This window comes from Sturnus vulgaris, chromosome 4 (genome assembly GCF_052056855.1).
Source record: "Sturnus vulgaris isolate bStuVul1 chromosome 4, bStuVul1.hap1, whole genome shotgun sequence".
Lineage (NCBI taxonomy): Eukaryota > Metazoa > Chordata > Aves > Passeriformes > Sturnidae > Sturnus > Sturnus vulgaris.
This window is the reverse complement of record NC_142246.1, coordinates 45,077,739-45,090,257: the sequence shown is the minus strand read 5'-3', so window position 1 is coordinate 45,090,257 and position 12,519 is coordinate 45,077,739. Positions and strand designations below refer to the sequence as shown.

Genomic DNA, 12,519 nt, shown 5'->3' with positions numbered 1-12,519 from the left:
ATTGAGATCACTTTGGAAAGCTATGATTAGTCATGTGGAAAGTGCCTTGTAGAAAAGAGTTCTTATATTATTATTATTATTATTATTATTATTATTATCATTATTATCATTATTATTATTATTATTATATTGCTGAAACCAATGCTTTCTTATCAGCTCAGCTATTTCTGCATTTTTAAAATGGAAGCAACATCAATTTCTTCCATGAACAGCTTTCAAGTGTTCACAACAGCTTTCTGAAGGAAATGAGCGGACTAAGAACTTCTACTCAACCTGCAACCATTATATGTGTGATTTTAAACCTATGTCTTGCCACTGATTCAGGTAAGCAGTGACTGTTGTAATAAGTCAGAAATCCAGCTCCCATGACAAAGTAATACAGCTTTAATTTCCAGCAGCAGAGAGGAACCTGGTGATTTAAAATAGTCAAAAAACATTTTTTGAAAATTCACTCATAGCTAAGTCTTGAAAAAGACAACCCTAGAGGAAAATATTTGAGAGAAAGTAACAGGGGCTCTAAAACCTGCATACCTTTACATAGATAGATACATAAATAGATGCCTTGGCTTTTAAACAGTGTGAAATTCAGTACCATCTGGTAACACCAACACCATAGGCTTGTCTTCTATAAGTCATTAATTCTACAGATAACATAAAGACCAAGGAGACCAGCAGAACTCACAGGCAGGATGGAAGGATATTTCAGACCCACAGCAATATGCAGGTGCTGTGCATTGTGTCTAAGTTCTGTTCTGACACAGCAAATACTTTGTGAGGCAATGTGAACAGAAGTGATGCAACATGTAAATGTTGCCTTACACACAACATCACATTCCAACAATTGCGCAAATTTTCAGTCTCCTGTTAAAAAAAAACAACATGAAAGCAAGACTAATTGCCATGAAAAATCACTACTACATTTCAGCTCAACCATTGCTTTTTAAAAAGCAAACAAATAAGACAGTTTTTAAAAAACAGGTTTTGTGAAATTTACCCTTGTGTAATACTCATTTACTTACACAGTACCATATAGCCCTGCACTTCACAACTCGTTATTTGTGCCCTCATATCTACTCAATAGGCACATAAGCCAGTACCTGCAGCCAGTACAAAAACCAATCATTACCTAGCTCAATGAAATAGTAGTTTCTGAGATATTATTGCTGATTTTCTTTGGTCATCAAAACCCAAAAAAACCCGCCATGATCCTTGGTTTGCAGGAGTGCTTTACCTGATGTATAAAACTGCTCTTTGTTTTGCACACTCCATTTTTCCCTCCAGAAAATAATGGCAAGATTAGTCACACAGAATGTGTCTTCAGACAACAACTCAAAAGCTTCAATAATGTGAACGTTTCTACAACTACCATAACCTATCTAAACTGTGACGAAGAAGGGGAAGAAGGGGAAGAAGGGGAAGAAGGAAGTTCAGTTTTCATTCCTATTTGTCTTGACCTCTGTGTTAAATAAAGAGATGGAGGAATGGTTATCAGCACCAGATGTAACTTTTAGAATCATGGAATCCTGTCCAGTGGGAATCAGACTCTGGCTGTCAATACTTTTAAAAAAGACTACAAGTAGCACCCAAAATGCAATAAATCTTTTTGATTTCCAATCTTAGCTGGTTTCAAACCAGCAAGATACTGTCAGAGTTTTCCATCTCTTTTACCCATTCTGTAAAGCACAACTTCACAGCACATGTGGTGTTTGAGAAATCCAGTACCCCACATGTTAGTATGCATGGGACACAGAAAAATCCCCAGTGGTAAAAAAGTAAACTGCATACAGTTGCACCCCAAAGTATGGGGAAAAAAATACCACCATCTGCTAATACAGAAAAAATAATTACCCATTCAGTATTGGGACTCAATTTCTTCACCCACACAGGTAAGTGCTCCCTTATCACTAGATTAGAGCTGGACATCTCAGAAAATCAAGGAATGCACAGACTGAAGAAAGTTTGTGGGTACAGCTGTACTGCAGAGTAGGTGTGATGCAGAGAATCTTGGGCCAATCCACAGAGTCTGCATTCCTGGCCCTGAGAGCTGCATTAAATCTGTGGCCTTACAATGAGTTTGAGGCTTGAATGCTCAGAAGATCCGCAAAACATAATTACTAAAAGCATCAAGGAATGCAAAAAGTAACTTCCAAAATGGACAATTCTCAGGTAGTGTAAATCACCATAGATCAACTAGAGGCAGCTACACCAGCAGAGACTTCCATTTACAAGCTCACTTAATTTGCAGCACAGCTTAAAATCATCAAACCCCAAATGATCTTGCACTAGTAGAGGAACTGAAAGTTTTGCTTTAGAAATTAAATACTTAACAGTTACATAGCACGCTTACTATAAAGCATTAGTAAACCTTCTACAGCTTGTACATATGCAGTGGCAGAAAAAATATATCTTGTAGACATAATTTTAAAAAATCTAATTAATATCAATGGCAAGGCATCTTAAAAGGAGTTTCAAAAAACAGTGCACTTACCAACCAACCAAACATATTTCCAAAATGTCCACACACAGGAGCTTTAACTGCAATATGCTTTCCAAGCTTTGGGCATAAATTTTCTAATTAATTCAGAGGCTGCAATAATACATAAATAATTTTTGCTATCTCAATATGAATTTTAAAAGCTTTGTATTTTTTTTTATTTTTCCTTTGAAGTGATAAATGCTCAAGAAAACATCTGCAAGGGCTCATTCCTTGCCCTGCTGACAGAAATCATAACTCTGCATTTGGCCTTCGATCAACAGTGATGGGGGCTCAATTACTCAGTAATGCACTACTGTACACCACCCCATTTAATTATAACACAGGGCACTATTAATACCTAAATACACTTTTACTTGAACAGCAAAGTTTTTAAAAAAGAAAAGGAAATTCAAGGAGTATGGACAATATGTTTAATCTTAAAATGTGGGGAGTGTTTCATCAGTTCCAACATCGCTAAATTAAATAAATCCCTTGTTCAATTGCGTGTCCTCAGTTCACAAAATCAATTGTTTTCAAAACCTGGAAGATGCATCAACTTTCAATTAGTGATAAATGCAGATAAGCAAAAAATTGGCTGGGTTTTCCATCGCATAGTATGTATGGTAGACGTTACAACTGAGAAACATTTTTAAATGTGTATAAAAACCAGGAATTTTTGTACAAGGAGCTGTATTTTTTATGTTCAGTAACAACATACCTTTTAATCTAAAGTAAGTGTAAATTGGCCTATCTTTACTGATTTCAGTGGAACTGGGCTGTTCCACAACAGGTCCAGGATGGGCAGAGGATTACACTATACTCCAACACACTCCTTCAAAAATGAATAAAAACTATAAAAGAAAACACTCCCATGCTTTTCTCTCCAAAAATGAGGTGTACTGTTACAGGGGAAAGACTTTAACAGATGCATATTAAAAACATGCTGGTACATACTTAAAAAGTACCAAACAAACAAACCAACAAATCAAACAAAAAAAAACCCCAACAATTGTAAATCAGCAGTCTAGACAGACTATCATCTCAAAGCCTAAAACATCAAAAATCATAGATCTACTTCTCACTCCGTATGTTCTTCTCTCCTCCAGTTTCAGCCTAATTCTTAATTTAACTCAAACATCTCTGCCAGAGAAAGTCAAAACAATAATGTCAAATTTAAGAAAATGCAGAAGGTGTTAAACAGAGCCAAATTGTGCCAGTCTACGTGGCAGTGTATTAGGAGCTAAGCTGAATACCAAGCACCTCATGCAGACAATGTACAAATACAAATAATAACTTTCTTCCCTAAGTTATTTTATCCATCTGCAACAGTACCTTTTGTTTTTCTTACAAAAGGTCTTAAAGTTTCTTTTACATGTAGACCAGGGTTTGACATTCAAAAGACACACACTAAACCCACATCTGCCGACTTAATCTGTCACAACTGCCAGTGTCAGGTATAACAGCATTTAATTTTACGGTTAAAAGGCATCACAGGTTTCCCTCCCCCACATACATTCTCTTGGTTTATAAATCTACACTTACCAGTATGCTAAAATTGGCCTTTCTTAAATAATTGAAATATAAAGCAGATATTACCTTACGTCCATCACTTGCATGGCAGTTCACATTTAAAGGAGTCAATAAAGCCATCAGCTTTTCTTCATTACCACTCCTGTAAATAAGGAGAAGATTATGGAAACGGTGGAAAAAGGGCAGAGCTCTTTGATATCCATCTCCTCAGCAAATATTTTGCAAAGTATAGTATATTGAAATTTGTACTGTGGCAGGAAGAATGCTGGATGGCTAAAGAATCTTCTAACATTTTGAAACCAAGGGTAAATACAGAAAAGAATACTAGATTTGCAGTTAAATGTGTTGCAAAAGATCATACAAAAACACCTCAATTTCTCTCCTTAACCTCATATTTTCTATTTCTTATTTTACAGATCCTCTGAAAGCCATTTCTCAAAATAAATGTTCTGAATTTAACGTATTTTCATAGCATATGCCTGATAACATTTGAAACAACTATATACCAATACCCAGAATTTTTTTTAGAAGGGTTAACGGTCTATATAAAATGGTCTTGTGCAGTCAGAGGAAGGATGAACAGCACCTTTGCAATATACAATTGAACTTCACACCTTTTGCATAGGCTTCCTTATGCTCTGATAAAACCTGTTTTCAAAATACATCCTACGGTAGCAGCAAAAACCCAAAGAAAAGAAAGATTTCAATATTTAAATTGCCCCTAAAAAAAACAGTCACAAAACAATAAAGAGGATTTATGCAGCTTAAAGCAAAAACTCAATATTAACCTTATAATCACCACAGTAAAGGATTTCAATTACATAAACAGGCTTTTACATTTGTAGTAGGCTAAAGTCTGTAGAGATTTATGCTAATTAAGAGGTTTGCTTGCAGAATTTCATGGAAAGGCAATGACAAAACAGTACTACTTTAAAAACCCCTTCTCCTCGCCTGCTTCCATCCCCAAAATATGTTTTATATTCTAAGCAGCACTCACCTAGCAGCTTCCAGGAGTTCGTCCTTCTTGTATTCACCTAAATGATTGCAAAATATCATGCTGTTAGCATTTGGCAGAAGACAGATTAAGAAATGCAGTAGGAAGCAAATACAGAATTAAAACAGAAGAGGAGAAAAAAGCCCACACCCCGCTGGGTGATGAAGCTGTGACGTTATCCAGCTTGTGGAGGCGGCATCACCAGTACCTTGGAGACGGGCAGCAAATTGACGCATCTTCTTGTCCAATCCTCGGATGGAAAGGCTTTCTTTGGACAACCAATGACTGCGAAATCTTGCGTCCAGAAACACACTCCCGCTGATAACAGCATGTCAGCTGAAGACAATGTCCCCACCCACTGCCCTATTCAGTATGTCACATTATACTTGGGAAGCATAATAAATTCCAAGACAAAGCAAGGCAGTGCGGCTTTTGAAAAGGTACAAATTACCAATCTCCAAGGCTCTTACCTACCTATTTGAATGGAAATATTACACTTCACTAAGTTCTTTAGAAGTGCAGGGATTATTAAAAAAAAATCCAGGTATTATATCATCAGCCACTTTCCAACAAAATACACGTTTGAAACAAAAAGCACAGACAAAAGAGTATGAGATTAGAGATAACCACAGGTCATGTTAAAGCAACATTTACATTTGGAGTCCTGAGTTAAAACAGACAACTAACACAAGGGTTGCTGCAGCACAGAATTAAAACTGCATATTAGCATTTTAAAAAGAGCATGGAACAAGATAACCTATGGAAGTAAGACAGTATTCTACAAAGCTGAATCATGATGACATTGTGCAATACAAATGGAATGGAATTTCAATTCAGAAATTAGAAAAATGGCTTTTTAGCAGCTTTATGCAGTCACAGAACAGAGCGTATCCTAGACCCAAAATGTAGAGGGTTTGAAAAACATAATGTATACCATCTGCCTGAGAATTAAAGCCTCTAACCACAATGCTATAAGAAAAATAAGAAGAAGGAGCTGTCATGAAAGAAGAAAAAAAACCCCTTTGTACTGCCTCCTATGTGCAATTGTAATAAGCCTCCAGTGAAACTCTCATTACAGGTGGGGAAAGACACTGGGTCATGGAAAATGCCAGACCGAATGGCAAGTAAAATGGAAGTCTCATTGAAAATACCCCTTAAAGAACAGCTGTAACATGCAGGAGGTGGGTTGGAGTCCCTATTCATCATGAAGAGCTTGGTCATCCTCCCACGACGGCTCCTCCAGCTAACAGCAGAGGGTGACAGGAACCACAACAAAACCAGCCCTCTCCTTAAGGAGTCCCCTTTATTTTCAGCATCCTGCCTTCACACAAGGGTAAGAAGGAGGAAGGTGACTACGCACAACCATACACTTCCTGCCCATTCCCTTGGATGCAGACAGGGAATTTTCAAAAGCAGTATCTACATCTCACCATTCTGGTAATTTTTTCTTGCACAGCTGTGTTTAATTCCTTTCTGAATGATACTCAGCTTTGGGAATTCACAACAATGCACAGCAAGGACTTCCACCATGGCACTTACATGATGAGTCTGTGTTGATGAACCCCAGCAATGGAGCAGATAAGTTCAAAGCAAAGGTGAAACTGGTTATTTCAAATACAAGCCAGGACAGTTATCTAGCTTTTGAAAGAATTATGTCTATGTTAAGGAAAGCTTATCATGAGACAAATCAAATGACACAGAAATATGACTGCCTTTGACTTGCTATGATACCACTCTCCAGCTACATCAGAAGGGGGCTCTGTCTACCACAAGGAACAGCCTTTTCTAAACCATGGTACATGTTCCTCATTTTTTATTTTAATGAAGATAAAATACTGGGCACAGTTGTGAGTGTTTCAAATCAATGGTAAGTGAAAAGCTCTGGCCAACATGTGAAGAAGAAAAAAACTCTTTATTACAACTGTATTGTTTGCACAACAATCTCAAACAGTTGGATTTCCTGCAGTAGAGTTATTGGCTGTATTACATCGACACTTTAGAGATCTAACCAGATTGGCACATTCTGGTTTGAAAATGCATCTAGTAGTCCTAACCAGGCTTTTGAACATACTAGGTTAAAGAAGTGTAATAACATTTTTCCTACGTGCTCAGTAAGTTGGTATTTTATCATACAAAAGCCATTTCCTCTAATACTTTTACTAGCAGAAGCATTACTGTCCAATGAAAAAGGAAAGCTGTGGCTCTTGATTTAGAAATGTTCCCCCGTATGCCTAATTAGATCAGTTAGTTTTACTACGCAGTTCTTTTTAAAAAAAGGTATTTACAGACAGGGTTGGAATTCATATATGCAATTCTTGAAATTCATCACGATTCTTCCTAATCTCCTGATTAGGAAAATATTATCTTGTAATTGGCTAACTTTATTATTCGCCAAGAGCCACTGTATTTTGCAAATCAAAACCTAAAATCATATAAGCACTTACAGCACACCAGGTTTGCTGAAAGAAAAATTAAAAAGGTCAAGTGAGCTCCACAGGCTCTGTGGAATGAAGAGGAACACTGTGGCCACTCAAGCAGCCAGCTGGTGGGATACCACAGAGCCAAGAGGGGTCTGGCTGATGGCATTTGGGAGAAATGGGTGGCACTGGCCACAGGACCGACTACTGCTGGCACAGGCTGTGCTCCCACCAGAGGGCTCTGCCAACACAGTTAACGCTGTTTTGGCTATGTAGCTTATCAAAGGCCACCCTGCAGCAAATGGCCACAGCGACCTAATAAAATATTCATTTGCAAGCATTTGAAAACAAACCATGCATGCACAGGCAGAGATGAATTTCAAGTTCTAAGCAGAAGTACAGGAATACAGACCATCAACCTCACATAATACTTCTGTTCAAAGAATGTCAAACTGACTTTAACTAAGCTAGTAACATCTCTTAAAGAGCTCCTTCGGGCGGGTTAGAATTTACAGTTTTGCAAAAGGGCATCTGCATGCCAGGTAGCCCAGAGACAGCTAGCCTGGGAATTTCTCAACGCAAAGACAAGGTGTGAAATGGGGAGCAGAGATCATCATAGCAAAGCAGTGTCCCTGTTCCTATCTCATCAGACAAAAGCTGGTAGGTAAGCAGAAACATCTCAGTGGTATTCACTGCATCTGATCAAGTTCATTGTCTACAGCTTGCTCAGCATTCTTTAAATGAAGTTCTCAACTTGATCCCAGCTCCAGATCACACCACTGCTGCTCCATTTATGCTGGAACTAGAAATTCACCACTGTTAACAACACAGATAATCAGTGTCTCAGATTATAGCTACAATCAGGCAGTTCTATTTCTGCTCTCCTCCCAGGAGAAAACCAGTTACCTCCAAGACTTCTGATCAGCTGCTGCTACGCTGTCACTGCTGTGTCAGGCCCTAGCTGCAGTAGCTGATTAGAAGTAAATGCTTATTAACTATCAGACATCAGTGGCTGCTTGCACCTGGTAGTTGAGATCCGTAACTGGAAGCTGTGGAAAAAAATAACATAATGAATCTATCTTTACAGACAACCCTATTTCACTCTCTCCTAAAAGTCTTGAAATTTCAGCTGAATACTGAAAGCTGAAAAACCTATCTGAATGCATGCATAAATGTGAATGCATAAATCAACAGTGCTTTTTCAATGCATCTATACACAAAACCGGCGTGAATTCCTTTCCTACCCCACCATACACATCAGCTAATACAGAAACCAGCCAGACCTAAAATTTCAAGCTGGACAGGTTTTGCTTTACCATAATATCATGGCAGCTTTCCACAGAGAAGACAATTTCCTAAAAAATAATGTCATGCAAATTAAACCAAAGCATTATCCAATGGCAACATATAATGGGAAAAATTGATTAACATATTCTCAACCACACTGAAAAACTAGTGAAGCTTTTCCATATGAAGTTGTACATCATATGGAATCACAATTATAAATTTAAATCCCCTAAATACTTAAAAAGTGAAAATTTTTAGGCTAGCCAATGGTACCCTGCTTCTGACATGGGACAAAAGAACATGAGCCTGATGACTGTACAACCATGGCCACAGGCTGGGGAGGGAAAATTCATGAGCATCACAGAATCACAAAATGTTTGAGATTGAAGGGACCTCTGGAGGTCTCTCATCCAACCCTTCTACTCAAGCAGGGTCACCTAGAGCATCCTGCCCAAGACTGTGTCCAGGTGGCTTTTACATCTCTCCAAGGATGGAGGCTCCACCTGGGCAGCCTGTGTCAGTGTTTGGTCCCACTGAGCTCAACAACTTAAATTTCATGGTAATGTCAGGTAATCTCCTTAGGACCTCTTGTTCTCTCTTGGCAGCTCAAGTCTACCAGAGTAGCAGAGACAGCAGGTTTCAAAATCTCCCATTTTTTCCCCATGTACAAGTATTTCTGGTGCCTTTCCAACCATATATTCAGATAGCACAGGAAAGCATGGGGCTGTTGGGAAAACAACAGAGTCCTGATGCATCTGATAGGGTTGAGAACTTGTTTTTCCATCAGACTTGTTGCTTCATGTAGCTCAGTCCATGGCCAGGGACCTAAACAGCTCCCTGAGAATGAAGACCTTGAACACGGATGGTGCTATGACAAGTGGGAGGGGAATGGAAACTCGACATTTGGACTGCCATTGCTACAAAGAAAGCAATCCAGAGTTTAGCAAATAAACTCCACAGAAATAAATTAAAACACACCTTTTCCCTGACACTCCAAGATTACACAGACCTATGAGTGATCAATGATACACATCCACATATACCATGTTTTTTAATCCTCTGAGATCTTTGGAATAATATTTAAGTATTTAAACAAATATACAAGTTATAATCAGAGCACAAGGCTTTCTGTGCTTCTGACAGACAACTAGGGTTATTGGGAGGTGATGAGTTCTTTCGGTTTGGAGGTTTGTTAAATTTTAGGGGTTTTTTTAGCAAACGCAAATTTTATTTTCAACATGGCTACTTTTGGAAGGGTCCAATCATACCATTAAAATACACATCAATTTATTCTTCCCCATTTAAGATTTATTATATGTAAACCAGCAGGTGAAACTAAAATATGGAGTTAAATCAGAGCAAGAAGGTTTTTTAACCATCCAAATAGCACAAGGTTTTGGGAATAACTGCCCAAAAAAAAGTCAACAAAAAACCAAAGATATGTTGAAATAATATTGTTTGGAAAAAAGGCATTTATAATTAAGTACTCTGAGAAACACATGAGAATAAAGAGGAGCAAAAAGTAACAATTACAGGTTTTATTAATATTTATATTATACTTTACTTCCCACTTGGTTAGGGTTAATTTCTTTATGCCTCTTACACTTCTCTACTCAGTGGTCTCTCACAAGTAAATGGGCTGATTTTATAAGCTAATAGGTTCAACTAGGAACACAGCAAGATCCTAATTTTAAGCTCTTGTCATGGATGAAAAAACACCAAAGCAACTCTAGTATATGCAAATGACAGAAAAGCAACTCAGAAGATAATGCCTTCAAGAACAAGTTCCAGCAAGGAGCAATGTTACCAAGTCTCTTCTATGGGATGAGTCAGGCACTCTGTATGTGGACTCAAATTAGACATTTGTAACTGAAATTTAAAAACTGAAAATGGCTCAGCTAATAGTGAAGTCTTTCATATATGTGCTTTAAGAGAGGGTGTGGAAGTTAAAGAAATAAGAAACATCATTTGGTTTTGGCCACAACTCTACCAAACCACTGAGCTAGCAGCATCCTACCTGGAATATCTTTCAGTGAAGTGGATAGAGATTAAATGCAGAGTATTCCTGATTTACTGCTCAAGGGAAAAAACCCTTTTCTAAGGCCTGGTAGAAAGCACTATGTCAAAAAAACTACAGCTTTATATAGTGCAGATTGGCAAAGCCTCTGCCAGGGTCTTAACTAATAGAAGTGATTCTTGTTGATTAAGCCATCAGTTCAAAGCACATCTATTACATAAGCATATACAAGATACTTCAGTTACCAAATGCTGTCTTCATATTGAGGCATAAATTACACACATTGCATATGAGGGGTTTGGTTACTAAGAAGGATTAGGTGTTGTATCAAAATGGGTCTTCAATGCACGTGCAGCTATAGCACCATTGAGTTCACATTTGACACGTAATTCTGTTTCTTCAGAACCCCTTTTTTCAGTGGTGCTGATATATTTGTTAAAACAATGCTACCAGATTTCCTATATAGTAGCAGAACGATGGCAAAAGTCCCTTTGTCAGAGGATTTCAAGTGTCTTAAATCATTAGATACAAAGATGAAGCCAAGCCTGAAAACACCCTACAACCAGCCATTATGTGGTAATCTGTATAAATCATTTTACTTTCAACAATGCTACCACATGATACAATATAGTTTCTTCTGAAATAATAAATCTGACAAACATTCTAGAATCTGTTCTCTTTAGTGGACCTGTACAAGCAGTTTCAGTGCATGCTACTCACATAAACACCATGCACACATTAATTTTTTATTCTTAGTGTGAAAAAATTATTTTCACTACAACTGTACTATTTTAAAATCCTGTACTTAGCTTGAAGACACTACCACTCTCATCTGTCATGTTTTCAGACTGAGACTGAAGAAGTTAAAAAGATTGCAGAATATCACATCAAGTGACTAGGAAAAAAAACCCAAACCTTCAGCAGTTCAAAACACACTGGTGTGATGGAAAAATTTTAGGGGTTGAGGCTTGGCTTTTCACCAAAGTTCAATACTCATGACATCTTTTGTGAAATTACATAAGGAAAATAAATATGACAGGTTTTTTTTCCAGAGCCTTCCCCATTACCCACCCCTACAGCCTACAGCAAAAGCAGCCTTGCCATGGTTCTCCCCTTCATTTCTTGTATTAATTCCTGCTATCAGCAAAAACAATAATCTGCTGTAATTCCCACTACTTTGGCCACACTCAATAACTAATAAACTGTTCCATTTTTCAGCCACAATTACTTTCTCAATTTGCGTAACATGCCTGTATATGGATTTTCTCTCCAGGATTTCTAATATTTTCTGGGAGAAGACAGTGGACTAAGAAACTCTTTGTCAAAGAGTTGAGTACAGTAGAGGTGGATAGACAGCCAAGTTGCTCTTTTCAAAACCACATCCTTTTCAAAAGCCAGCTACATACCCTCTCTTTCCAAACAATAACCACAAACAAATAAATCACTCCATTCCTCAGAATAGTCTCTAAGGAGAAACCATAGAAATACATTTTTTAACTGACATAAAGCATGGAAAAAAACTAACAAAAAAATACGAAAGTGTAACCCACAGGAAAGCCATACTGTATAAAGGCAAGCTCCAAAATTATGCTTCATCATCTCATCTTTCTCTGGAAAGAACTTCAGAGTAAATACAGGCAGACTAAATTTTGCAGTCTCTCCAATTTTCCCACTGTAGATAAAACATGCTTGCAAGCTGGGGGCAGTGTGTCTGCAAATCCATAGCTGGATTTAAAATTCAAGCATTTATTTTAACAAAAAAATTATATACTCTTAGCTACGGCAAACATGACAGATT

General features: G+C 37.7%; 1 protein-coding gene across 1 annotated transcript in view; it reads right to left on the bottom strand.

Moving 5' to 3' along the window:
* TNKS (tankyrase) overlaps positions 1–12,519 on the bottom strand; it is a 140,918-nt gene that overhangs the window by 63,437 nt on the left and 64,962 nt on the right. Inside the window, exons 4-5 of the mRNA XM_014888250.2 lie at positions 5,004–5,040; positions 4,073–4,148 (exon numbers count right to left, since the gene is read on the bottom strand). Of these exons, the coding sequence (XP_014743736.1) occupies positions 4,073–4,148; positions 5,004–5,040 (113 nt within the window). The remainder of the gene's footprint in view (positions 1–4,072; positions 4,149–5,003; positions 5,041–12,519) is intronic.